The sequence below is a fragment of the Podarcis cretensis genome (genome assembly GCF_951804945.1).
Source record: "Podarcis cretensis genome assembly, chromosome: 1".
NCBI classification, from domain to species: domain Eukaryota; kingdom Metazoa; phylum Chordata; class Lepidosauria; order Squamata; family Lacertidae; genus Podarcis; species Podarcis cretensis.
The window spans coordinates 82,730,999-82,756,491 of record NC_137170.1 but is presented as its reverse complement, the minus strand read 5'-3'; the positions used below and the strand labels follow the sequence as shown (position 1 = coordinate 82,756,491).

The following is a 25,493-nucleotide window of genomic DNA, read 5'->3' as shown; positions in this document are numbered from 1 at the left end:
TAAGAATGCATATTTTCACAATGGTTAATTGATGTATATTTTAAACTTTTTATATAGTTTTTATTGTACTGTTTTATTGCTATAAACTGCAATAAATATTTTTAAATGACATAGCAGTATGTATGTATATATACACACACAGAGAGAGGGTTATAAATAAAAACCAGTCAAACTGCAACCAGTCAGCCCACGTCTCACTACCTCAAATGGTCACATAACTCAGCTCCTGGTTCACTGCTTCCTGTCCTGTTTCCATCTTTTCTACCTCATACTGCCTGCCTTTTGCCTGCCCCTTTGCCTTTGGTTCAATAATAGCCTGTATACAATAGCCTGTACAAACTTCCTTTTACAACACTGCTGAGACCAAAAGGCAATTTGAAAATGATGCTTCAGTCTGACCTTGCTGGGGTTTTGAGTGGCTACTAAGGTTGTGTGTAATACATGCATTGTCAGGGATTTTTCTCTAGCCCTTACCAACTCTAAGCACGAAAGCCAGAAGCTGCCTCTTCTTATCTTGGCTGTTCTTTCCTTCCTCTCTGCATGTGACTTTGTTTGGTCTTTAAAAAGCTTCAACAGCAACAGCTATTACCTCAAAGTGACTCTCTATTCCTAATAAGGGATTTTTAACACCCTCTAAAGAACTGTTGATTAACATTAAATGGAAATGGAAAGTGGTAAATTCAGAACTGATAAAAGAAAATACTTATTCACACAACATATAATTAGTCTGCAGAATTGACTGCTTCATCACCAAAGCCAAAGATTAACAGGATTAAATAAAGGGATTAGACATTCTCTAGGACAAGTATATCTAGCTATCATAGTAAATCACCCCCACCAAAAAAAACCACCTCCAGACTGGGAATATAAACCAGCTGATTTACACAAAGCAATTGCCCTATGTGACTTTTAATAATGAGTAATTCATCTGGGAGGGTAATAACCAGAATTCCTTAATTTTTTATTTTTAAAAAAATCATAGGTGTATAACTGAGCAGGATCCATTGGCCTAGACTTGAGATTTATTCCTCACTGAAAGTACAGTTATTCATAGATATATACCTGACAAATTGCCCCACACTAACTATTGAGTGAACTCTGAAAAATACTGTGTGGCATAGAGGAATTATTTCAGGGTAACTGCCTCCTGTGAGTTCCTCCTTTCAATAAGGATTCAGAGAAAACTTTTACCTGGGGACTGATTATCTCATAACTGCCTGAACTGTGGCTTCTTCCCTTTTCTTCAATTGCTTCTTATAGCCTATCTCCCATTGGGGCAGGATCAGATCGTAAGAGGGGGCCTTGCAAGTACTTAGCATGGAACAGGCCAATGAGGTGGATGACAAGAAAGACTAGTGGAGTTCAGAGCATATAAATAAAGAGATATGTGGGATTAAGAGACATGGGGCATGTACAGGGAAATTAAGAGTTCATTGAGGGTCTTTCCGAGCTGCTTGGCTTACCTAGATAGACCAAGGCCAACACTGCCTTAGGGAAGAAGAAACATGTTGCTTTTCTCCTTGGCGTCCACCACCCACATACCCTCCAACATTTCTCCAATGAAAATAGGGACACCCTATACCATTATTGTCCCTTTACCTAAAGCGAGATGAGCGCCGCAACCCCAGAGTCGGTCACGACTGGACCTAATGGTCAGGGGTCCCTTACCTTTATATTATTATTATTATTATTATTATTATTATTATTATTATTATTATGCCCATCTGACTAAGTTGCCCCAGCTACTCTGGGCACCTTCCAACATATATAAAACATAATAAAACATTAAACATTAAAAACCTCCAGACAAGGTTGCCTTCAGGTATCTTTTAAAAGTTGTATAGTTTATCTCCTGGCTCAGGGGTCGCATAACTCCATACCCTCCAACATTTCTCCAATTAAAACTGGGACGTTCTATAGAAAAGCAGGACATTTCAGGACTGAGTCAGAAACCGGAAAGCCTTCTGTAAATCTGAGACTGTCCCTGGAAAATAGAGACGCTTGGAGGGTCTGCACCCACCCTTCCAGCCTCCATTTGCAAGGCCATTCTTAGACGATTTCCTAGGCCACAAGTAACATACAAACACTGATGAAAAGTAGAAAATGAAGATGCAAGCCATTAGAAAATCGGCAATGGGTACCACAGAAACATTGTGTCACAGTCACAATCATAGCATCTCCATAAGCACACAGGAATAGTTTTGCCAACTCTGTGCAACACACATCACCAGCTAAGGCTCTGTGACAGCTAGCAGTCACTACCCTGACATTAAGAATTTGTATATTCCTGTCTATGTATCTGTGTCAAAAATGCTAGGAAGTTATTGTTTCAAATGAAGGTCCATGATTGGTTCATTTATATTTACTTGTCATTTGTTAGGACACTTACACTGAGTCTAAAGCAGGACTGGGGAAACTATGGACCTCCAAGTGTTGCTGAACTCCAGTTCCAATCTTTCCCAGCTAGCATGGCCAATGGGCACTGATGATGGGAGCTGGAGTCTGGAAACATCTGGAGGTCTCATGCTTCCCATCCCTGGTCTAGAGACCTGAAAAGCAAAGACTCCTCTCCCTCCACACCTTTTGCTGTCTAGGTGGAGCTCTTTGAAAGAACACACACTAACTAAGGGCTCATCCAGACTTTTGTGCCATGTTTTAGACACATTTTTGCACTTTAAAGCGTCCTGTCCTAGCTCTTTTTTTTCCTTTTTCTTTTTGCACTGGCACTTTCACTGCAAAAACACACTCTTTACCACTGAATCAGAACAAACGGCAATCCATGGAAAACCTGAATTTCCATTTGTTCCAATTCAGTGTTAGAGAGTGGGTTTTTGAGGGGAAAGCACCAGATGAGTCCTAACACACATTTTGATTCTCATGCTGATCACTGCATCCCATCCTGAATTTGGCCGGCCGGGGTACCATGTGTCCTTTGTCTAATGGTGGGGATCCTGCCAAGGGTATCTGCCTGCTAGTAACCACTTTAAATCCTGGAATCACCTCTGGAAAGGTAAGTGAACATGTGTGAGCAAGGCATGCCTTAAACAGGATTAAGTGAAAGAAGCAAAGTGAATTATCTGGAAATGCATTTTAATTTTATTGTGCCTTTCTGCCTAAGCCCTGCAGTGTTCTGATTTTTAATTAAAATAATCATTCTTTAAATGTAAATATTCTACCTGAGATTATTCTGGATTAGGTGTCCTAACCACACTTCCTTATTGCCTTGCATCATGCTATTAGCACAAGCTCACATTTATGTTCTGGCTTTGAAATAAACAATAAGAGCAGTGGTTGCTGTTGCATCCCAGTTCTAGAGGCTGCCTGAAATTCACCTTCTTTGTAAATCCCTAATTTTTGGTCTACATTCTGTAAATCCATGGTGGGGAACCTGCAACCCTATAGAGCCATTTGGCCCTTGGGCTTAATTTCAAAAGCCTCTGCAAGCAATCAGTTCAAATTATGGAAATAGTTATCTGCCTATCCCTTGGCAGCCCACTGGGCACAAAGAGGGAGGAAAGAGGGGTTATCAGAAAGAGGGAAATAAAGAAAAGGGGGTGATCCATCCACTACAGATATGTTGGGCCTGCACAGATTATGCCCCCCAAAGGGGATGGGACCCTTGACAGGAAAAGGTTGCCTACCTTGGCTGCAAAATGGCCATAACCCTGATCTGAGTCCTCACTAAGGAGAGAGCATACTCCACATGAGCAAGCAGCCTGGCTCTCTGACATCACACCTGAGTGAATACTCACAATCATTAACCCAAATTTACTTCCCCACTCAGTTCATTAGCATGCACTGGAAGAATGGCAAAAATCCAATCTGACTGCAAGTTTGGCAAGATGATTAATGTGTGTTAATGGGTAACCAATCTATACTGAATGATCAGTCACCCACAGTTCTGCACACAGGCAGACAAGTTGTAAGCAGAAATCAGGGTAGCTGTTCGAATAGTTAGCACTGCATGCTTGATTTGCTCATGTTTCATAATACATTATTTTGGAGCTTTATGCAATGTGAATGGAACATTTACATTCATGCAATAGCCAGCTGAACACAAATGTTTACATGAATGCAAGAGGAGAGCATGAACACCAAGCCCAGGCCCAGCTGAAGACAGAGACACACAGGAGCTACAAAGAATACAAATTCACTTGTACATCGATTCATAGAATCACAGAATTGTAGAGTTGGAAGGGACTCTAGGGGTCATCTAGTCCAATCAATTGCAATGCAGGAATCTCAACTAAAACATTGATGGGTGGCCATCCAACCCCTACTTAAAAAACTCCAGGAAAGGAGAATCTACCACCTTCTGAGGGAGTCTCCTCCATTGTCAAACAATCCTTACCATCAGAAAGTTATTCCTGATGTTTAGTCGGAATCTCCTTTCTTGCAACTTGAACCCATTGGCTTGAGCCCTACTCTCCATGACAGGAGAAAAGAAGCTTGTCCCATCTTCTTATGTGACAGACAACCCTTTAGATATTTGAAGATGGCTATCATATCTCCTCTTAGTCGCCTCTTATCCAGGTTAAACATACCCAACGCCCTCAACTGTTCCTCATAGGGCTTGGTTTCCAGAACCTTGATCATCTTGGTCGCCCTCCTCTGCACACATCTACATATCTGCTCCTCCACAGAGCTTGTGTAGTGGCTGTACTGCCCAATCCCAGGATCCTTTGCAGCGCAGGATGCTGGTGTTGAGGACACCACTTCAGATATAGGAGCAGGAGCATGAATCCCCACGAGGTTTAAAGGTCAGCTCTTGGATATATTCAGAATTGCAAAAATGAGTGTAATTGAAAAGCATTTGTTGAGGCTCCTGTTTATTCAGCAGTATAAATGTAGAAATGTTTTCATCACAGGTCAAAGAGTGACCTTTTTGGTGTGAAACTCTCTCCAGTTTCTTAGTATTATTACTGTGTTTCATTTTTATACTGCCTTTCTACCTGAAGGCACCCAAGACTGAGCAACAGTTAAAAACAAAATTACTGAACCAAACAAAAAAATGGCAAAAGGTGTAGGAGCAAAGTACATGTCATGGGAATGAGTAGGACTGCAGAAGCAGCAACTGTCATATTTCTGGCCTTGATCAATAGCCAGGACATAAACATGAAAGAGGAGCAGGTCACATCCATAGCGCAAAACTAGTCCTGGCTGCCAAACCCAAGACTGCCAATCTGGAGCTACTAGGCAGAACTGGCTCATCCATTAGGCCAGGCATAGGCAAACTCGGCCCTCCAGATTTTTGGGACTACAACTCCCATCATCCCTGACCACTGGTCCTGTTAGCCAGTCCCAAAACATCTGGAGGGCCAAGTTTGCCTATGCCTGCATTAGGAAGAACGAGGCAGCTGCTTCAGGCGGCAGATGCCCCCAAGGCAGAAGCTGCATCCCTAATTGTGTGAAATCTTGGGGAGCATGTAAAATCTCACCCCAAAGTGATGACAATGTCAGTGCTACTTCTCCATCTATGGTGGAAGCAGCAAGGCAGGCGAAGTGGTGGCGGCAGCAGGGCAAGGTAGCAGTTCCTGTTGCACCTCAAGCAGTAAAAAGGGGTGTGTGGTCCCTGCTACCAGTCCCAATGACCCTCAAACTAGGACCCAAGGAGGCAGCTCCTTCTGACCCCAATTCCCCCAAGGGACCAAGCCCACTATGTGAGACACCTCTCACTCCCCAGAGCCCATTTATTTGTGCAAGAAGTCATGGGACTCAGCTATACAGCTGCAAATAAAATGTTTTAAATATGTTGTAAAGTGTAATACACAAATGTGACACTAGATGGAGACAGTGAGCTATGCCAAATTCAATGTGTTTTTAAAAACGTTTCCTTAAAAAAAAAAAATTCACAGCATTTTTTATATGTGTGTGTAGATTCCACCTGGAGAACCAATAATACACTTGACTCCAAGCTTGCCAAGTAGTTAGTGACTGGTTTCCATTGAGACTAGTGAGGCAGAAGGCCCAGGGGCCACCAACAGACAGAGACAGAGTAGCCGGCAAACAGAGCCAACTAACTGAAATATTGCCCCCATCCTCTTCCCTGCTGAGTTCTACAACAGCTAAATTGAAACTCAAGAGGAGGAAGATGGCAGCCAGTGCCACCCAAGGATTGCTTGTAAATAGGAAGAGGTAAATAGGAAGGCAGGCAGAGGTTGGCTGAGGGCTGACTAGGATTTTGGGAAGAGTGCTCCATTTGCCCTAATGGATCAACCTCCAGTGAGGCTGTCTGTGCAAGGACCACCATTCCTTCAAGTATGAAGATGAAGCCTTGGAGGGGTAGTCAGATCCTAGAGAGAGATGTATTGAGTCTCACCTTTTTGTTTCTCTTGAACTTGGCCTCTGTTATGAAGCACTCCTAGGAACATAACGTATCACTGCTAGCATGTATCACACGGGACCTGATATTCTTATCAATATTAGTTCTCACCATCACTCCAGACTACTGGTTGAGCCTCCCTATCTGTGAGCTATGCTGCCTCACAATATCAGCATATTGTTAAAATCTCATTGCAGCCCTGAGTTGGGGAACTTGCTTGCTTTGTGACTAATAAGTCCTGCAGGAAGCAGCAATGTTATGTGTTCATTCCCATGAGGGAAGGGCTTTTGGTGCTGCCATGGAGTGAGCTATGTGTAAAATCAGTGACCCTAGAGGAGAGAACAGTTTCTCCTACTGTGGTTCCTCCAGCTTTGCTCAGTCAGGGTCTCATTAAACATTTAATGCAGTTCCCTCACCCTCTGTATGCATCACAGCAGGAGAGAAAGCAAGCGGGAGGGAGGGAGAGAGGGAAAGCAGGCGGCAGCACCTCAGCCATGTCCTGTGCAAGCAACATCCCTTCAGGGCTCTTCTGGAGTGAGATCCTTGTCCTTCTGCAGCAACAACCTTCTGAATAGTTTCTGTATTCTGGGACGTGAGATAGGAAATGCCAAAGACTGCTGGCTGCCTTGGACCAGCTTTCACACCTCGGCAGCATTGAAAATCACTTTCCCACTCTGCCTCCAAGGGCTTCAATTATTTATACACATTCATGGTGAGAGAGAGAGAGAGAGAGAGAATCATAATCTGAAAGTATGGCACACTTTCTGATTCCTATGCAACCAAAATCTAGCCCAGGATAGGGCTTCAACTTGGAACAAGGCCTCAGCTTCGAAGCCTGTTTTGAATGCCAGTACCCATCCTTGGAACACATGGGCCAATAATAGCAATGAAAACACCTCTGAGCAAATGCCAAATGCATTTCCCTCATCCCTCAGCAGCTACAGCCAGCTCCTGTGCATCTGGGATTAGAAAGCAGGGCTTCTAAGTAAAGGACTTGGCTTTCAGACAGGCTTGAGGCCCAGCATCTCTCTTTTTAGAAATTAACGGTAATGAGGAGAAATTTAGAATGAGGAGGTGCTCTCTGTTTCCCTGCTCCCAATTTATCCAAGCTCACATCCCCCTAAGAAATGGCAAATACAGCATAACACAATATTAGATAGCCATGCACAACATTATGCTTACCATGGGAAGTCAGCTATGTGCTGCTAGTTCTGATTGTGGAAATCATACAATATTGATTACACACAGAGAGAGAGTGAGTTAAGTCTAATACCAATATGGATCATTCCTCAGGACCAGGAAAAACATACACATCACACACATTCTCATTTCTCAGGATTAATTTGGCAGGTTCCTGCACATTTTGCCCCATGATACTTGTTATGTAGTGAAGTTTCACCCTGGGCCAGCAGGGGGATACTGTATATAGTTTTCACTCAGGTCTGTAGAGAGTTTTCACTCAGGTCCACGTCAGTTATTTTAGGCGGGAACTCTGGGCTCTTGTTGCTACAATGTTGACAGCCGGCTGCCTATAAAAGCAGGCCGGCTGAGCTGTTTGCAGTCAGTTCTATTCCAGCTTACAAAATAAAGAGCTACTTGGAGAAATCGCTGTGTCGTCTGCTATGTCAACCCACAACTTAACAATACTATTATGGAAATGGCTGTGGATGGCTGGGGCTATAGCCTAAGCACTATGGGCATAGCCAGGATTTATGTTAGTGGGGCAGACTTCATGTGGGGGGAGGGGGCGGCAGAACCTCAGTTAGTTAAGTATTTTTTATTGAGTTAGGAGGGCAGCTGCCCCCCCCAGCTACGCCCTTGCTAAGCACAGCCCCATTCAAGCAAGCATTTCTCCACACAACCCTAATCACAGGGATAGTTTGCGTGAAACAGGTGGGATGGGGGAAGCATCTGTTCAAATGTCTGAATTAACTCTGCATCTTTCTTTGTCCCAGAAGGCAGCACCTTAGGAATGCTGGTATACAAAAAATATTCCAGTCCAACATCCTTTCTGTTTCACTTGTGTTCCGTCATCACCTCTCCCTTCTGTTTTGTGCCGGTATCTTTAGCCACCAATATGGCTGGGTTCAGCTCAAATAGTGACTGGTGCTATGGCAACAAAAAATATCTAGGGAAAACTGACTAGCAAGCACAACTCTCCTGTGTACTTGTCTTGTATTGCATGAACTGATTGGCTACTGTGCACAGTAGTGTAGTGGCACATTCAGAAGTGCAGGGTCCCTTCATGATATCCACACCCCCTCACAGCCACACCCCCTTCCAAGATTAACAGCCTTCTAAGATTACACAACAATCATATAATTGTGCAATTATAATAATAATCAATGATGCGTTGCAATGATCAATGCAGAACTCCATGTGTTTCAGCTAGATCTACCATTTACTATGCACATACAGAGGGACGCAGGTGGCGCTGTGGGTTAAAGCCTCAGCGCCTAGGGCTTGCCGATCGAAAGGTCGGCGGTTCGAATCCCTGCGGCGGGGTGCGCTCCCGCTGCTCGGTCCCAGCGCCTGCCAACCTAGCAGTTTGAAAGCACCTCCGGGTGCAAGTAGATAAAAAGGGACCGCTTACCAGCGGGAAGGTAAACGGCGTTTCCGTGTGCAGCTCTGGCTCGCCAGAGCAGCGATGTCACGCTGGCCACGTGACCCGGAAGTGTCTCCGGACAGCGCTGGCCCCTGGCCTCTTAAGTGAGATGGGCGCACAACCCCAGAGTCTGTCAAGACTGGCCCGTATGGGCAGGGGTACCTTTACCTTTACCTTTACCTTATGCACATACAGAGGCAAATTATTTGAAATGCTCCAAATAGGTTCTTTCACAGTGACTCAAGCTGAATTTTCACTGAAGTTCCATTGTGCAGAACCTGCACACCATTCTCTTGAATAATAATAATAATAAATTTTATTTATATCCCGCCCTCCCCAGCCGAAGCCGGGCTCAGGGCGGCTAACAACACTAAAACAGTGCAACAACTAAAGCACCTTGTGTTTTCAGTGCTCCTAAATGCGTAGCTTCGGAACACACAGAACAACAACTCCTCGCTTTTCTTCCTGTGTGTTTGCTCCAGAGTGATCCCAGGAGCCAATCCTCAATGGCTGACTCACCCTCTTGTCACTATGACTGGCTCCAATCAACAAAAGGATAAGAAGACTTCTCATTGGCTAAAAAGCTCCTTTTTTATACTGATTGGGCAGCTCTAGGGAGCTACACAATCAGCATAAAATAGTAGTAGCCTTTGATGTAGCCACAGATCTGCAACCCTGGACCATCACACTTACAACTGTGCATAAACACACACAGGACAGGTTCACCTAATATGTGATACTGCATCATCACACCAAATTATGCCACGGGGTTCATCCCCCAGACAAGTGCCCAAATCCTAATGGGAATCATATCCAGAAACACTACTCTGCCTGCTCACATCCTGATTCCAGTGAATAGCCACAGACCCACTCAGACTTCCCTAGTAGTGGGTTAATTTCACGTGGTTAACCCTCCCCATATTAGAAAGGCATTGCGTCCACCCAGACTGAGGTGTGGTAGCATAACTGTTAAATTGCACGTGTAGCTGATGCCATTCCAATAAGACTGAGGGAAAGAAGGAAATGAATCTTAACCAGACTCCAAACCACTAGGGTTTCACACACCAAATGCAATCAGTTCAGTATTTTCTGTTCCACCAATGTAAAGAACTGAGAGTGGGTGTTATAAATTCACAATAGCTCAGACCTATTGAGTAGAGAACTTTCAGCAAGCCATGAGGATCACTGCTGCGAGCCCTGTTGAAAGGGAGGCCGAAGTAATTGAGGGTATGAACTACTATATCAAGGACACCGTAGAATAAGAAAAGGTGTGCACTCACTGGCTAGCTACTCCCAAATGGATGCCCTACTACCATGTGGTTAGGATTTTGATTTGTACATGTTCCTTTTCTTACTTCAGATTTGTATCATTCTATAGTTCCTAGGGCTGAAGCTTAGTTGATTACTGAATCACTGTGTAACAACGAAAGACTAAGAAAAATGCTGGCTCCTATTGAAGTTTGGACAGAATTACATGGAAATAAGATTAAAATGAGGGTCCAAACTATGAAATTGCATCCCTTTTGCCACAACTGGCTTGGCTACAGCTGGCTGTGGTCCTGATTATCTTAGAAGTGATGTTCAGGCAGCACTGGGTGGAGTTGCACTCCGCCTGAAGCAAAGCATTTACAGCTTGGGGAGTGGAAGGAACTCCTGGATCTAATTGTGTTTATGGATGCACAACATGAAGTGGTGGAAAAGACTGCATTTTTCATAATAACATAAGAAGAGCCTGCTGGATCAGGCCTGTGGCCTATCTAGTCTAGCCTTCTGTTTTCACAGTGGCCAACTGGATGCATGTGGGAAGCATGCAAACTAGACTTGAGCACAAGAGCACTATCAATTTCCAGCAATTAGTATTCAGAAGCATTACAACCTCCCACTGTGGGGGCAAAGCACAGCCATCATGGCTAGTAGTCACTGATACCCAACTACAACTGACTTGCAAGCTGTGTCCTTTTCTGGAGAAATTAGATCTAGCCTTGGTCATTCATGCCACAGCCTGGTTGGACTACTGCAATGCATGCTATGTGGGGCTACTCTTGAAGGCAGTCCAAGTATGCCAAATTCAACTCTGGGCTCAATTCAAAGTGTTGCCTTTGGTCTGGGAAAGCAGGGGTTCCTCAAAGATCATATCCTGTCATGTGATCTGATCTGTGTTCAGCTTCCAAGGGCCCCTTTGCCAATGAAAACAGTTGACTGGAATGAAAGAGAGACCTCGTTTCAGTTGCAGTGTTTAAGAGATGGAATAGCTTCCTCAAAAGAGGTGTCTCTGACATGGACACACTCTTTGCCCTTTCTTAAATGAGCTATTAAGACCAATTCTATTCCTGTGGGCATTTTTTACTCAGTGTCTCTGACTTTGTGTTTTATTTGCTGCTTGCTGAATGTGTTTTATGATGCTGTTACCGCTGCGAATTTGTGCATTTTTATGATGGTTTTATGTTCTAAATGTTTTATGTTCATACTTGTTTTATGTTCTAAATGTTTATTTTGTAAAGCCGCATTGAGTTTGCCTTTCATGGAAAGGCAGGATATAAATGTAAAATGAATGAATGAATGAATCTCATAAGGTCTATACTTCGTTCCATGTGTATCCCCAGAAAGAGCTTGGAGCATAGCTTGGCCTACCTCTCTCAGATCACACTCATTGTCACATGCAGGACATCTGCATACCATTGTGCTAACACAAAATCAAGGTTCTATACAGCTCAGTTATGAGGGTTTTAAGAACACTGCTTCAGAGTAATTGCCATGCCTTGTGACTCTGCTTCTTCTCACCTAGGTCATCAAACTTTAGGTGTCTTGACAACAACACAATGGGAATTTTTTTCATGTCTGCTCTTCACAATGAATGAATGTAATTTCCATATGCTCATAACGTTAATTGGATACAGTTCTCCACTCTCCTATATAAGCAGCAAGGCCAACCATCTCTTCCTAGCAAACCTCTTCTGAACCTCTGATATGGTTCTCTATCCCTGATCCCAAAGAGTGGTTTCCATGCTCTGTAAACTAATGATTGTTCAGTACCAGCTGGACTAAGAAAAGTAGAATATATACTACTAGCATACCTTCTCTCTACATTTCTGACACAAAATCCTCAGTGGCACTTAAAGAGTTCTTTTGATACTTTATTCCTGCCCTTAGTCTGTAGCCCTTCACACCTTCATCACGTTCCACCAGTTTCAATCAGAATTACATGTGTGTAACTAGGAGCAGGGTTGCAGCTTTCAGAGTAGCCATTTTCTGCTTCTGCATATGGACAGAAATAATTGCTCTAGAACTAGCTTAACTAACTAGTGAAATGGCATCCATGGTAATTAAGCTGTACTATTTGTGTATAAATATTTATTACTATTGGTAAGTGAGCACCTTCAGTTTTTGGAAACGCCTTCCCTTGCAACAGAATCATATCATGCAGTAATGAAAACCAATAATGCTCCCACTCAGATGTAGCTGCTGTAACAAAACAACTGGGTGCAATAATGCCTTACAGACTACGAACATTTTCATGTCTATTCCTTCATCTCCTCAGACTCCTCCACTAGCCCTGCTTTATCTGCTCTTACGCGATTGGCCACTTTCCACTCAGACTTGATTAACTTAACACAAGGTCACCTCTCCCTCCTGTCTCACATCCTTCTTATTCTGCATTATCAGTGGCAATCTCACCTGGGTACCCGTCTGTCCTGCTTCCTGCAAACCTGAACATGCTGATCACAGATAGGACTCTCAGGAAAGCACAGAGAGGAAGAAACGAAAAGAGGATAAATCAGGACAAAGAGGAAACAGATGGAATGGGGTGAAAGGTTGCTCAGATGCCACCATGATACGTGACGGCATGAGGTTAGACAGCAGATTCATCACTTTAGGAAAAATGAAACCAGCAAGGGAATGAGCTTCCTGTCCTGCAACGTAGCATGCAGACTGATGGTTTTTGGACTAGGGAGACCCAAGTTCAAATCTTTGCTCACCCAAGTTCACAGGTTGACCCTGGCCCAATCACCAACTTTCAGCTTAAACTACAATCACAGGCTTGTTGTGAGGATATAATGAGGGAGAAGCTCATGTACACCACCCTGAGCTCCTTGCAGAAAAGCTGAGACACTCATGCAACAAATAAATACCTCCATGGCACAAACACAGCCACTGATCCTCTGCCTAGCATCCTCACCTCTGAAGCAAGGATGACCTTGCTCAAGTCTCTCCAAACGTATTTTGGCACAGTACTTTTCCACCACAGACTCTTCCCATTTTACATGCAGAGTCGTGAGGTTTCAGAACCTCTGAGATCCTGGAACTGAGGGATGAGAATCTTACATTTTTAAAAGGGAAAAAATCTACTTTTCATAGTTACAAAGAGAACATGCCTGCAGCATGTGCCATGGTCATAAACCAAGGAAAAAATAGAACCTCATTTATCTTTAAAAAGGGGAACGTGTGTGACATAAATCTAAATCTCACGGTTTGAAGTAATCTGACTCATGCTTTTTTAAAGTTGGCAGATACGGGGCTGAGTTTAAGGAGAGTCACAGAGACTTAGGTAGAAGCTGTGACAAAGATAAGGACAGCCTGGGTGGAGGCTGCTGTTAGTTGCCCTGATTCCTATAGGGCTTTAAAACATAGCACGGCAGTAAATTTATTAAGCTTAACCCTGAGATGATGGTTAATTGTTTCTATAGAACAGTCAAACATTTTTTTAAAATGTTACTTAAGCTTGCAACCTACTTAGGCTGCAAGAAACATTTCATCTGTTATTCTACTTAATGTGAAGACAATTCTGTGCAGGGCTGGGAGATATATTGATATATATAGTCAAAAATTGAAGTTCATATTGTGATAATTGTTTAATAATATTTGAGTTGGCAGTTTTTTCCATTGTAGGCATGAAAATATGTGTATTAGCTGGTCAGCCTATGTACCCATAGAAGGGGAAACACCTGAACTATTCTTCATACAAGAGGGATAGCCAGTCAGCAGCCCACAATTTCTCTCTAGCCCCATCTTAATGTTTGCACCCCACTCCTTCATCTCAAACCTGACAGTCACCTCTGCCTTACACACAACTTCCAGTGTGAGCTCTCATTGCCCAGTAGGACACTTGCTATGTTCTTCAGATAGAGAGGGGGAGACAGACTTTACACAGCCAAAATCTTTGGATGCAATGATGTCATAGTGTATGTGGGTGTTCCAACTGTTGAACAGCTTGGCTGGGGAGCACCTGGCTCACAGACGACAGTGCTACATCATACATGTATCTTCCTTACATGAGGCAATCAGCATATATAGCAGCTTTGCTCAAAGTCACCCAAAGTGAGCTCAATCTGGTTCTCGCAGCTCCACATCAGACACAGCGCCCATTTTTATGTTGGTATGAGCAGCACCCAATAGGCTGGTAAACTGCTTTCCTTGCACTGCATTATGATTTCCTTCTTGCTGAAAGTTGGGAGTCCAACAATATCAGGAAGGCCACAGGTCCGTCCATGCCCATCCCACGGCCAATATTGCACAAATGCTTTAATGTCTCTAGCTACTCTCCACCTGATTGCTACTCTGTTGTATATGCACCATTTTGTACATTTATTAGAGACACACACAAGATGGTCTGTGGTAAGAGGTGGTGAAGATTCTCTAGCGATCCTGGATTTTCTGCACATACCCGAGCAAAACACTTGGTGAAGCACTGGTGCTCGAGTTATGGGGGCATATTGACAAAGGAGGAATGCTCTGCTTATGTGTTTTGTCAGCCCCTTATAAATTGTTTTTAGAAGACTACAAGGGCATGGCTTGGGTCAAACTGGGTGGCTGCTGAGGGAGACAGGGAATAGTGCTTGTAGATTTCATTTGAGGCCTTCTGTCTCTTGCCCAACTCAATCAAAGTAGCAGGCCTATATTTTGAAGCCTGTCTTCAGAATGGTGTGCAGCTTCTTCTGACTCTGAACTACTGCGACAAGAGATGTTGGTGCAAGACTGTGATTATAGAATTTCTAAGGAGGTGGGGACACAAAAATCCAATTCTACATGAGATGGACAGGAGGGCAAGCATAAAGTACAAGCCAGTTATGATTCTGTGGGATTCTGTATTATTACTAGAGCAGTCAAGTGCAACATTTTCCTATTGCCTAGAATGGACACACAGGGGAATGTGGCTCCAGACAGGGAGGACTTCCTGTCATACCTGCTCTGGAGCTTCCTCCCCCCGTGTGTGGCCAGGTAGATGGGCATGACCCTAGCTGACCGGATAAAAAGGACTGGTCACGCAACCATCTCTCTCTTCAACTCTTACTCTGTTACTCTTACTCTTGGACTCTCCTGACTCTTAGCCAGCACATGGCTACACCTTCAGATAGGATGGAGCACACAGGAAGGAAGTCTGAGATGTAGCTCAGACTCCTTTTCACTGTAACCACAAGATAAAGCCTGCCTTCAGATTACTGCTGTGAATGGAATGCGAGTAAAACTTTATTCTTACTTTTAAAGAAGGCTGTGTTGTGTTATTGTTATTTTAAGAGGGAAATAAAGGGGAAACTTATCAGGAACAATCCAGACTGGACAAGCCAGACTGGATTGCTTAATTAAAGGATTCTAATGAATCATCAACTTGCTTCCAATAAGTTGCAAAGGGAATGGGCCCTGCTGTTTACTCACTAGTGTGAGTGAGGAGGGATAATATTCTTTCCTACCTTCCTTAACATTCCCACATTCTCACCTATGGCCTCCTCACCATGTTTGAAACCATTCATATATGGGGACTATAGATTCCAGGCACATGTCTTAAACTGACCCCACCATCCTTATCCTAAGACCTTAAGGAAGGAGCCATGCTGGATCTGAACAGCAGCTCATCGAGTCCAGCATCTTCTTTCCCCAACAATGGCCAGGCATCTCTCACTAGCAGGGAGAACGTGGAGATTTCCTGTTAGTTTGTTTTTTAACGTGGGGGGGGGGAGGGGAGTAGATGTTCACAAAACTGGTCATTCGCCTTCTAGATGCGAAGCTTAGCACTTATGCTCTTCCACTTTCCCATAGCTTGCTGCTTTTAAAACACAATCCCTAGAGGGCAACTTTCTTGCCTGCATTTATACCATCCCACCCAAAAAAATAATTCCTCTTTTCCTGTTAAATACATCGTAAGATATCGTAGCCGAACCCCTTGGGGCCTGAGGGGTGGCAGCTATATTATCAGCATCTGTCTTCCTTTCTCTGGTCGCTTTGCCTCTCTCTAGCAGCTTGAGCGCCAGGTGGGATGAGGCCGTGGGAGCTTCGTCCTGCGGCTCCGTCCTCGAGTTTAAATTTGTCAGGCTGACCTCACCTGCTGCACGGGCTGGAGAGGGGGCGAATGGGCGGGGAGCCACGCCGCGAGAGCTATTCCGGGAGACAGCGAGCACCTGACAGCAGCAGCAGCATCGGAGGAATTTTACAGCCAGTGGGCGGGATCTAGACGAGGGACGAGAAGGGGAAAGGCGGCAATCTCCGTGATGCAACAGTTCCACCCAGGAATATTCGGGTGCAGGCGAGGGGCCTCCTCCTGCCCGGCTCCAGGCAAAAGGATTCCTGCCTGCAAATGTCTTTTTCTCTTGCTTCGGTTAGTTCAGAGAAGGGGGGGTGGGGAGAGATCGAGCCCACACCGAACGTGGTGATAAGGCGGCGATCAATGGGGCGGAGCAAGGCGTTGAGTTTAGCAGCCAGGAATTAGAAAGCGGGGAGTAACAATAGCAAGGGGGCGTAGCGGGAGAGCGAGATCTGAGGTCCGCCATCACCAGCTCTACATAACAGCACGAAAGAGATCCGGATTTAACTAGGAAGCGGAGGGAGGGAGGGTGTAGCAAAAGGCGGCGAGGGCTTTTAGCGCTGGGGTCATTCGGAAGCCAGTTTTGAGCAAGCGTGTTTGTGCGTCCACACGCGCGCTGGGGGGGGGGGGTAGTCTATGCGCCGCCGCTGCTAAGAGAGCACGTTGGCCGCGGCTGCTGGGAGCGGCAGAGGGCGTGTCGCTCGGCAAGGCAAAAAGAGGGCCGATCATTCCGCGCCTGCACCGCAGGCTCCGCCCCCGCCCCGGGTAATTTTGCCCACGAGTGGAGCAGCGCCACCGGGAGAGGGAGCGTGTGCCGCGCAAGCTCAGCAGCGGCTCTCTCTCTTTCTGCAACCCTTTGGATATTGTTTCATCTTATGTTTAACCAGCCCAACTCCGAGCCTTCAGGCGTCGCCTTCCTCCCCAGCCTCTCGCTCCGGAGTCCCCCGTCACTTGCTCATCAAGAACTCGTGCCTTTTCTTCAGCCCGGAGACCGAGAGGAAAAGAGGCGCACATCCTGAAGGCGCCGCCGTGCTCATTTATTTCTCTCCTCCTGAGGAGGCATTGCTCTTCGGCTGCCGAGCGAGGGCTTCTCAGACAACTCTTGAGGCCGCGAAGGGCGAGCAAGCAGAGCGAGAGGGCAGAGCCCAGAGGCTCGCGAGGAACCGCCAGGCTCTCTGGGCACACGGGGCTTTGCCACATGGGGAACAGGGTCTGACTCTTCCCTTCCTGGAGCAATCCCTTGAAGTAGCAGGAGGGTGGCCTTAGCAAGGAATGGCCACAGATTCTCTTAGCCCCGGTAGTAAAAGGAAGTTCATTGAACTGAAAGCAAAAGAGGGGTGAAAGAGTGGGAGTCTCTCTTCCCCTTGGAGGTAGGAACCTCAGACTCCCATTGCCTGCACCTTTGAGCAGGATCAGGTATACCACAAGATGCCATTTTGCCAGCGTTTTTTCCTCCGTCATCATTTTCTGCAGCTAGCGCAACAATAAGGCCCATCATACACTGTCCTAAAAATAATAATAATAATAATAATAATACAGTGGTACCTCTGGTTACATATTTAATTCGTTCTGGAGGTCCGTTCTTAACCTGAAGCTTTTCTTAACCTGAGGTGCCACTTTAGCTAATGGGGCCTCCCGCTGCTGCCGTGCCACCGCCGCACAATTTCTGTTCTCATCCTGGAGCAAAGTTCTTAACCCGAGGTACTGTTTCTGGGTTAGCAGAGTCTGTAACCTGAAGCGTATGTAACCTGAAGTGTATGTAACCCGAGGTACCACTGTGACTGATATTCGCTCAATCTGCCACAGGCCTATCCCTCTTCTAAAAGAGGAGCAATGTGTGTTGTGCAGTGCGAGCCCACTTCTTATTCAGCCTTAATACACACACCTCTGTCCCTGCAGCCTCAAGATCCATGAAGACATTGCCTGCCCTTAAACCACATTTTTGTCCACACAATCAGGGCAGTTCAATGATGAATACAGAAAACACTTCTGTAATTTACCACATACTGCATATAACTGCTTGGGAAGTTGGTCATTAGTGTCACCCAGCTTACCAGAGAAGTGTTTGACCAGGCTCTGGCACCTGATAAAAGATTATGGGGAAGTCAGGAGTGATCAATTTCCCCTCACTTCTCTGTAGGGTAGCACAAAGGACTGAAAAACCAAAGTGGTTACACACCCAACATGGGAAGTTACTATTTGAAAACGCATAATCTGCCTTCCGCTGCGAAGTGGCTTTTATTTCAAGCCTTTCTAATAAGTGCTGCTCTTGCAGAGCAGTGTTTTCAATTGTATGGAAGAAGTTCTCATTCGATGTGAGTAAGTCTATAATAAACAGTAATCATAACTTTGGGGGCAATAGCTAACTGCTTTTTTGGAGCCCGCATAACCCAGTGGTGAAGGCAAACCAGTCATCTATACCTGTTGTCTCCAGCCCACTTTGCAACTTGGCATGGCCATGTTGAAACCACTTTAGAAAGCATCCAATGGTTTGCCTAATGGCAACTTGTGTTCAGGTGTCTCCTTCCCTGCTTTTCTTGTTCTCCAAAAAGGTCCTTTGGGGATAGCCCTTCTTGATTCAATCACATGGCATATCTGAAAAGCTTCTTTACACTCTAGGCTTTACCTCTCGTTTAACTTCATCTTTCCCCTTACTGCTGGTATCTGTATTAAACTTTGGTTTTCTCTTTAATCATAATTAACAATGCATCACACAGCAAAGTGCCTTTTATCCAGGGGAGACCTAATCAGTTTATAAACCACACAGGCACCAAAGCGACACCATTTGAAGCAGAAGCCTTGTGAACAGTGTTAAGTCATGCCACTACCATCTTCACTTTTTCTAACCATTTGTTTTTTTGGGGTCTCAGAAACTGAAAGAGGGGTTTTAACTAAATGTGGTATGTGCTTCAAGTTCCCACTCTCCACATTTTAACTCTTTCTCCACACTCACACACACTCACACACACACTCACTCACACAATGGCCTTTTTCTTCATGCATGCTAATCTCCTTTTAGCTCTACCCTGTTTTATGCTTTCTTTGAATGGCGCTTCCTAGCTGTCTCCTTTCATAACTATTGAGAAACAACTCCTCCTTTAAAATCCTTTCTAAATCACACTTCTTTCACATCTTTTTCTGAACTATCATAGACCCACTTTCATGCTGCCCACAAGTAAGTTAGTTGCTGTTTTGTTGATATAGTGCAGGTGTGGGGAACCTGTGACTCCTCAGATTAGAACATCCACCATACCTGACCATTAGCTGTGTTGGCTGAGGCTGATGGGAGCTGGAGTCAAACTTTCCAAAGAGCCACAGGGTTAGCAAACTCCTGCTACAACAGCACTTCGCTCAAGCCCTCCACCCCCTTTTGAGGAGGAATTGTATCATCATTTTGTTTCACATTGAATCTTCACAGACTGAAGAGTCAAATTCTTTCAGAGCCAGAACCCTATTTTGTTGCTTTTCAGAACACACCACAGCATAGTAATCTGGAACTCTCATGCTGCATATGCCACACTGAGCATATTTCTCTAGGCAAATGCTTATCCTGCTCTCCTGTACAGGGGAACCTCAGGTTAAGAACTTAATTTGTTCTGGAGGTCTGTTCTTAACCTGAAACTGTTCTTAACCTGAGGTACCACTTTAGCTAATGGGGCCTCGCGCCGCCAGAGCACGTTTTCTGTTCTCATCCTGAAGCCAAGTTCTTAACCCAAGGTACTATTTCTGGGTTAGCGGAGTCTGTAACCTGAAGCGTCTGTAACCCGAGGTACCACTGTATACACCAATTACATTGTATTTCCTCCAAAGACTAGTTGGGGGTCTCACTGCATAGGACTGGTCAGCCTACAGGCTTCTGATTTAGCCATTATTATTGACAGGATGTTTCAGATGATTCCTTTTATTCAGATCACATCATACATACAGTCTTGTAGCATGTTTGTGAAGACGGTTTGATCTTAATTTTCAGCCACTTCCACTGTGACCCCTAAGCATACCTAGGAGGACATTCCTATGCAATTAGCATGTTTAGGACTAAAGTGCCATTTCACATAGAGTAAGCTCTGGAACTTCACAAATGGCCACAAGGATGTAGCAAAGAATGATCACATTGGGAATGTTTGCACAACATAGTCATGGAATACAGAGTGAAGATGCTCTGGAGTTTAAGGAACCTGCCTTATACCCAGTCAGACCAGTAGTCCATCTACCTCTGTATTGTCTATACTAACTGGCAGCAGCTCACCCGGGTTTCAAGCAGAAGACATTTCCAGCTCTACCTACAGATGCTTTGGGTTGAACCCAATACTTTCTGCATGCAGATGCTCTACCCCTGAACTGCAGTCCTGCCCCACAGAGTAGGACCCCTCAGTAGTCCTAGTTAGGTCTGATGAATATCCTGGCATGAAGGGCGCTTTTATGGCACTCCTTTAAAACTAAGTGCAGGAACACTTAGGATAGTGTTATTAATTAGCCAATAGGAGGTGCAAAAGATTCTGGAGGTGTGCCAGATTGTGGGGGGGGGGGTTGCATTCATCTGTTGCTCTATTAGTAGGATGCTGGGAGAGGAAAGGAAGACGTGCATCAATGAGATGTGGTGGGGAAGTCGCAGAAACTGCCAACATAAAGCCTTTTTAAAAAATTGGGTAAGTGTATGTCAGTTAGGATGTAGAAGTGATCTCAGCTTTCAAAAGCAGCATATGTGTTGACAACCAAATGCTGAGGATGAACAAACGTAATGCACACAAGCCGCCCTGGAGGTACCTGGCTGGCTGCTGTGAGTAGATGGAATGCTGAGAACTGCGTTATGGGCTTAACCCAACACAGCAATTCCTTTGCCAGGCCTCCACGTCTGGTCAGTGTCTTGACTCTTAATAAGTAATAGCTGCCCATGCATTTCAACCAAGGTCATAAATGAAGAGAGAGGGACAGCCATGCTAAGAAATTATTGTACGGTGCTTGTTGGTGCTGTGGAATAGCTACGGCAATGTCCGCCCTTTGTAAGCAGTCATTGGTGGGGGCAGGGTAAGGGCAAACTCTCACTAATGCAGCTGGGTTCAAAAAAGATCACAGAAATGCAAGTAGAGTGGAATGAGACAGTTCATCAGGCTAATTCGTTTGATGCTAATGATGGGGCTAAACAGAAAGAAAGTGGACAGGTGTGGAGCAATGGAAGTCTGGAATAGTGCTGGAGTGTGACTTTATCAGAGCAAAAAACTTTCCCAATCCGCATAATAGAGCTGACCTTTATCATTTATTTATTACATTTATATCTTGCCCTTCCTGCTAGGAGCTCAAGAAAGTATGCACAATTCCCCCCTGCTCCCTAGTTTTATCCTCACAGCAACCCCATAATGGTTGGTTAGGCTGAAAGAGTGTGAGTGGCCAAGAGTCACTCTGTAAAGTTCATGGCGTGAGTGCTGATTTGAACCTAGGTCTTGCCAGTGCTCTAACCACTACATCACACTGCCTCTGTAATAAAGTATCTACTCAGCAAGAATTTAAGTGCCATGATCTGAAGTAACGGGAGTATCTCAGCAAAGAAACATGAACAGGAGTAGGCATCATGTCTGCTTAATATACATCTCTGTAATCCTGTAGATTACAGTCCAGCTGTGAAAAATAAACTAGTGACTATAGGATGGTGAATGTGAAAAATATTCTGATGGTACTGTTCTTTAGTGGACTTTCATGCTTTCTTGAAGCACTGTGCGCAATCTTGGCTTTCCTGTTTTCTAATACGAGAGGAAAGTGGATTTAGAGGCCTACGAAAGCTGAGCTGAGAATAATACAGCTGTTTGGAATGGAGGATTGCATGCATTAATGGCATTAACAGTGAATGCGGTAGAGGATGGATGCCATGTGTTCTTCCTACCTACACTTGTACAAAAGTGAAAGAAATAAATCAGCAACCTTCAAAATACTAAGAGAGAGAGAACATTGCAAATGCAGTACTGTACAATTAGCTCCTGGTAATGTTTGTCACAGGATATCACTAAGCCTCACAGTTGAATATAACTTTTAAATTAGAGTATAAGAGGAACATTGTGGGCTCATCTAGCCCAGCAATGTTTTCCAATAGAGATCAGAGATGGGGAACCTTTGCCCCCCCCACCACCAGTGTTGCTGGGCTACAGTTCCCATCATCCCTGACCATTGGCCATGCTGGCTGGGGTTGATGGCAGTTGGAGTCCAACAATATCAGGAGGGCCACAGGTTCCCCATCCGAGTTGGATACTTCTGGGAAACTTATAAACCGCATGATCAACATCCCTCCCATTTGTCCCAACCACCTGGTATTCAGAGGTGCACTCCCCTGGCACATGGGCATTCCACCTATAGCTGTTGGCAACCTATTATTGCATCTGCATCCTACCTTTTCTCTGATGTGCCAAAAAGGTGGCATATCTGGCTCATCCTCCACCTCCATTTTTTTCCCATCTGTGAGGCAGAGTAGATGGATTGGCCCAAGACTGGCACAGCAAGTGAGCTCTGTGGGTGGCAGGTAGGGGTTGAACCAGGGTCCCCTAAGCCCAGTCTCACATTCTACCTACTATATCATGCAGGAATATCTGTCCACCTGAGCGTATCAGATACACAGGCTTCAGCCACTACACTGAGGAGGTAAGAAATAAGCTTCTTTTTAGTCACAGTGAAATCACATGAGATCCTCTGGAGAAGTAGATTCTGGCCACACTTTGGGAGACTTCCATTAAATTGAATGGGACAATAAATGCTGCTTTCACAAGTTAAATTAGGTTTCTTGCTTGCTCTCATAAACCTTAGGCTTCTGCTAGATATGTAAGTGGTTGCTTGACACTTTCTCAGAAATCAGGCCAATGCATTAACATGATCATCCAGGCTTAGGAAGGGGAAGAAAATAACTATTCCAGGTCCGGCATCTTCCTGGACCCTAATAAATCATCGCTTGATCTAACACCGAGGCTCTGAAGGCAATGCCACATCCACAAGGAGCTTATTCAAGGCTGTCACTTAAAGGCAAGACACACACCCTCCCCATACACATGAACTGCAGTTTTTCTCTACACACAAGGCAACAGAGAAAGTGTAGGCTTTCCACAGTCCTGATGCCACACGTCCCTGCGGGATTGTATCATCTATTGTGAGTACAGGGCCAGAAGCTGATTTGGTAGCAATTCCAGAATATAAAATGCGAGAGAGAGAGATATCGTATGTGCTGCGCGCATTTGTGCACACTGTGCTCATGAAAGCTGCCTGTTTACCGCGTTAGATCAGCAAAACAAACCACCCCGGCTACCTTCCCCCCAGAAAAGCAAGTGTTCACGGGCGACAGCAAACGTGTTGATGGAAGCAAGGAGCTGCCCCTGCCGGCCAGAGAAGCCCGCGCGTGTGTCTGGGAGGCAGGCGAGCCTCCTCTCATCCCGCCCGGCCGGGAAGCCGGTGGGCCGCGGTTTCGGTCAGGTTGCAGCGCTTTCTCTTGCAGGAACAGCAGGTGCCTCGTCGGTCGCTGCTCCGAGGGGCAGCGGTTCGTGACTCATGGCGAAGAAGAGAAGCGGCGACCCGAGAGTGACTTTTGGGGGAGAACTAGAGGCAACTGGGAAACTCCGCGAAGCAGTGGCGCAGCGTGGGGGGTGCAGGGGGGGCCGGCCGCACCGGGCGCAACACCTGGGGGTTAGGGTTAGGGGGCGCAAATCCATGGGTTAGGGGGCGCAAATTACTTGCCTTGCCCCGGGTGCTGATAACCCACGCTACGCCACTGCCGCGAAGTCCAAGGAAGCCCGGAAGAAGGGAGCAAGAGGCGGAGGGGAGCAGGAATTAAGTTGTGGGATGGGGGGCGGAGAAGAAAAGGCGCAAGGCGTGGAAGGAAAGCGAGCAGAGAGCGGGGGCGCCTCGCGCCAAGCTCAGCCTTCGAGAGTCCCACCTCGAATCCCCCTCCCGCTCCCCTCAGGCGCCGCCAGTCCCCGGAAGCGACGCCAGCCGTGGGGCTGGTTCCTCCTCCCCTTCGGGTGCCCCAAGAGCAGGAGGCGACCTCGGGGTTCTCACGAGAAGTTCCCCTCAAGGCTGCGCCCGCCAAAAAGCCCGCTGCGCCCCGTTAGTCCCCGCGCAGCCTCCCTCAGCTCCTCGGACCAGAGACCTCGCCGCCTCAGGACTCGCTTCCCGCCACCGCCCTCCGGAGCTGCAGCTGCTAACATGTTCCTCCCCCCCCCCCGCCCCGCTTTGCCTCCTTGCGGGGTGCCGACCCCCCTCCCCCCGTTTCCCCGCCCAATCAGCCGCGGGCATTCTTCGCCTTCTTTTCTCCTCCTCCTCCTCCTCCAGGTGCGCGGAGCAGCGCCGCGACCTCCGCCTCTTTCACACGCAGAGACACATAGACGCTCACACAAAGACGGCGGTTCTGCCCACTCGCAACCCGGAGCAAGCGCTCGGCGCTGCCTGCACAAGGCAGGCGGCGGGGCGGCGGTCCTCTTTGCCCTGACCGGCGTGCGAGGGAGAGGGGGCTCCTCCGCGCTTACCTTTGGCCGCCTCAGGGTCTAGGTACATCTTCTCGGCGGCGCGTCAGCCCCGCGGGCTCCTCCTGACAAAGTAAATCCCTCCGGGGCCGGTGGGTGTGAGAGATGGGGCGGGGATGGCTGCCTGGCTTGTAAGTCCCAGATCGTGCGAGGGCGACGGGGCTGCTGCTGCTGCTGCTGCTGCTTCCTCCTCCCCGCTCACTGCCCAGCTCCGACTCGCCTCCCCGGAGCAAAGACCATCAGACGCTGCAAGGAGGCGGCGGAGGGAAGAAGCCACAGGCTGCTGGCGGCCCAAGAGTGACCTCCACAAACAGGTTGGAGTCCCAGGCGACGGGCGGCGAAAGAGCGGGAGCCGCCGGCATGAGGAGAGCAGGCGAATGAATGGAGCGAGGGAGGGAGGCGCCTTAGTGGCAGGGGCTCGCCCTCCCGCTCCTGGGCTCGCGGACTGATTCTCGTCCACACAGGAACATGCCAAGCCTCCGGAGCCCTTCCCCTCCCCTCCCCTCGATGTGTGTGTGTGTGTGGTGTGTGCGCGCGCGCGCGCTCTCCGTCTGGCGCGCGCCACGAGCCTGCGAGGCTGATTGCGCGCGCGTCTTGCGCTCGCCTCCCCTCAACTCGCGTCCACTTGCTGCTTGCTGCTGGTGGGAGAGGGAATTGCAAGGCGGGCGGCTGGCAAGGCGCAGCGCGGAGCAGCGGCAAGCCACAGCGAGCGGCGCGAGAGACGGATGCTCCTCTCGATTGCGTGCGCGTCCCCAGCGGATGCCGTCGTGCTCCCCGCTCACC

At 46.6% G+C, this 25,493-nt stretch overlaps 1 protein-coding gene across 2 annotated transcripts in view; it reads right to left on the bottom strand.

Moving 5' to 3' along the window:
- Positions 1–25,234, bottom strand: part of SYT7 (synaptotagmin 7) — a 232,049-nt gene extending 206,815 nt beyond the window's left edge. Inside the window, exon 1 of one of the 2 annotated variants that reach the window (XM_079956335.1) lies at positions 24,714–25,234. In XM_079956335.1, coding sequence (XP_079812461.1) covers positions 24,714–24,741 — 28 coding nt within the window. In that variant the 5' untranslated portion in view covers positions 24,742–25,234. The remainder of the gene's footprint in view (positions 1–24,713) is intronic. The other variant, XM_079956339.1, reaches the window with a different exon arrangement.
- Positions 25,235–25,493: the final 259 nt, after the last annotated feature.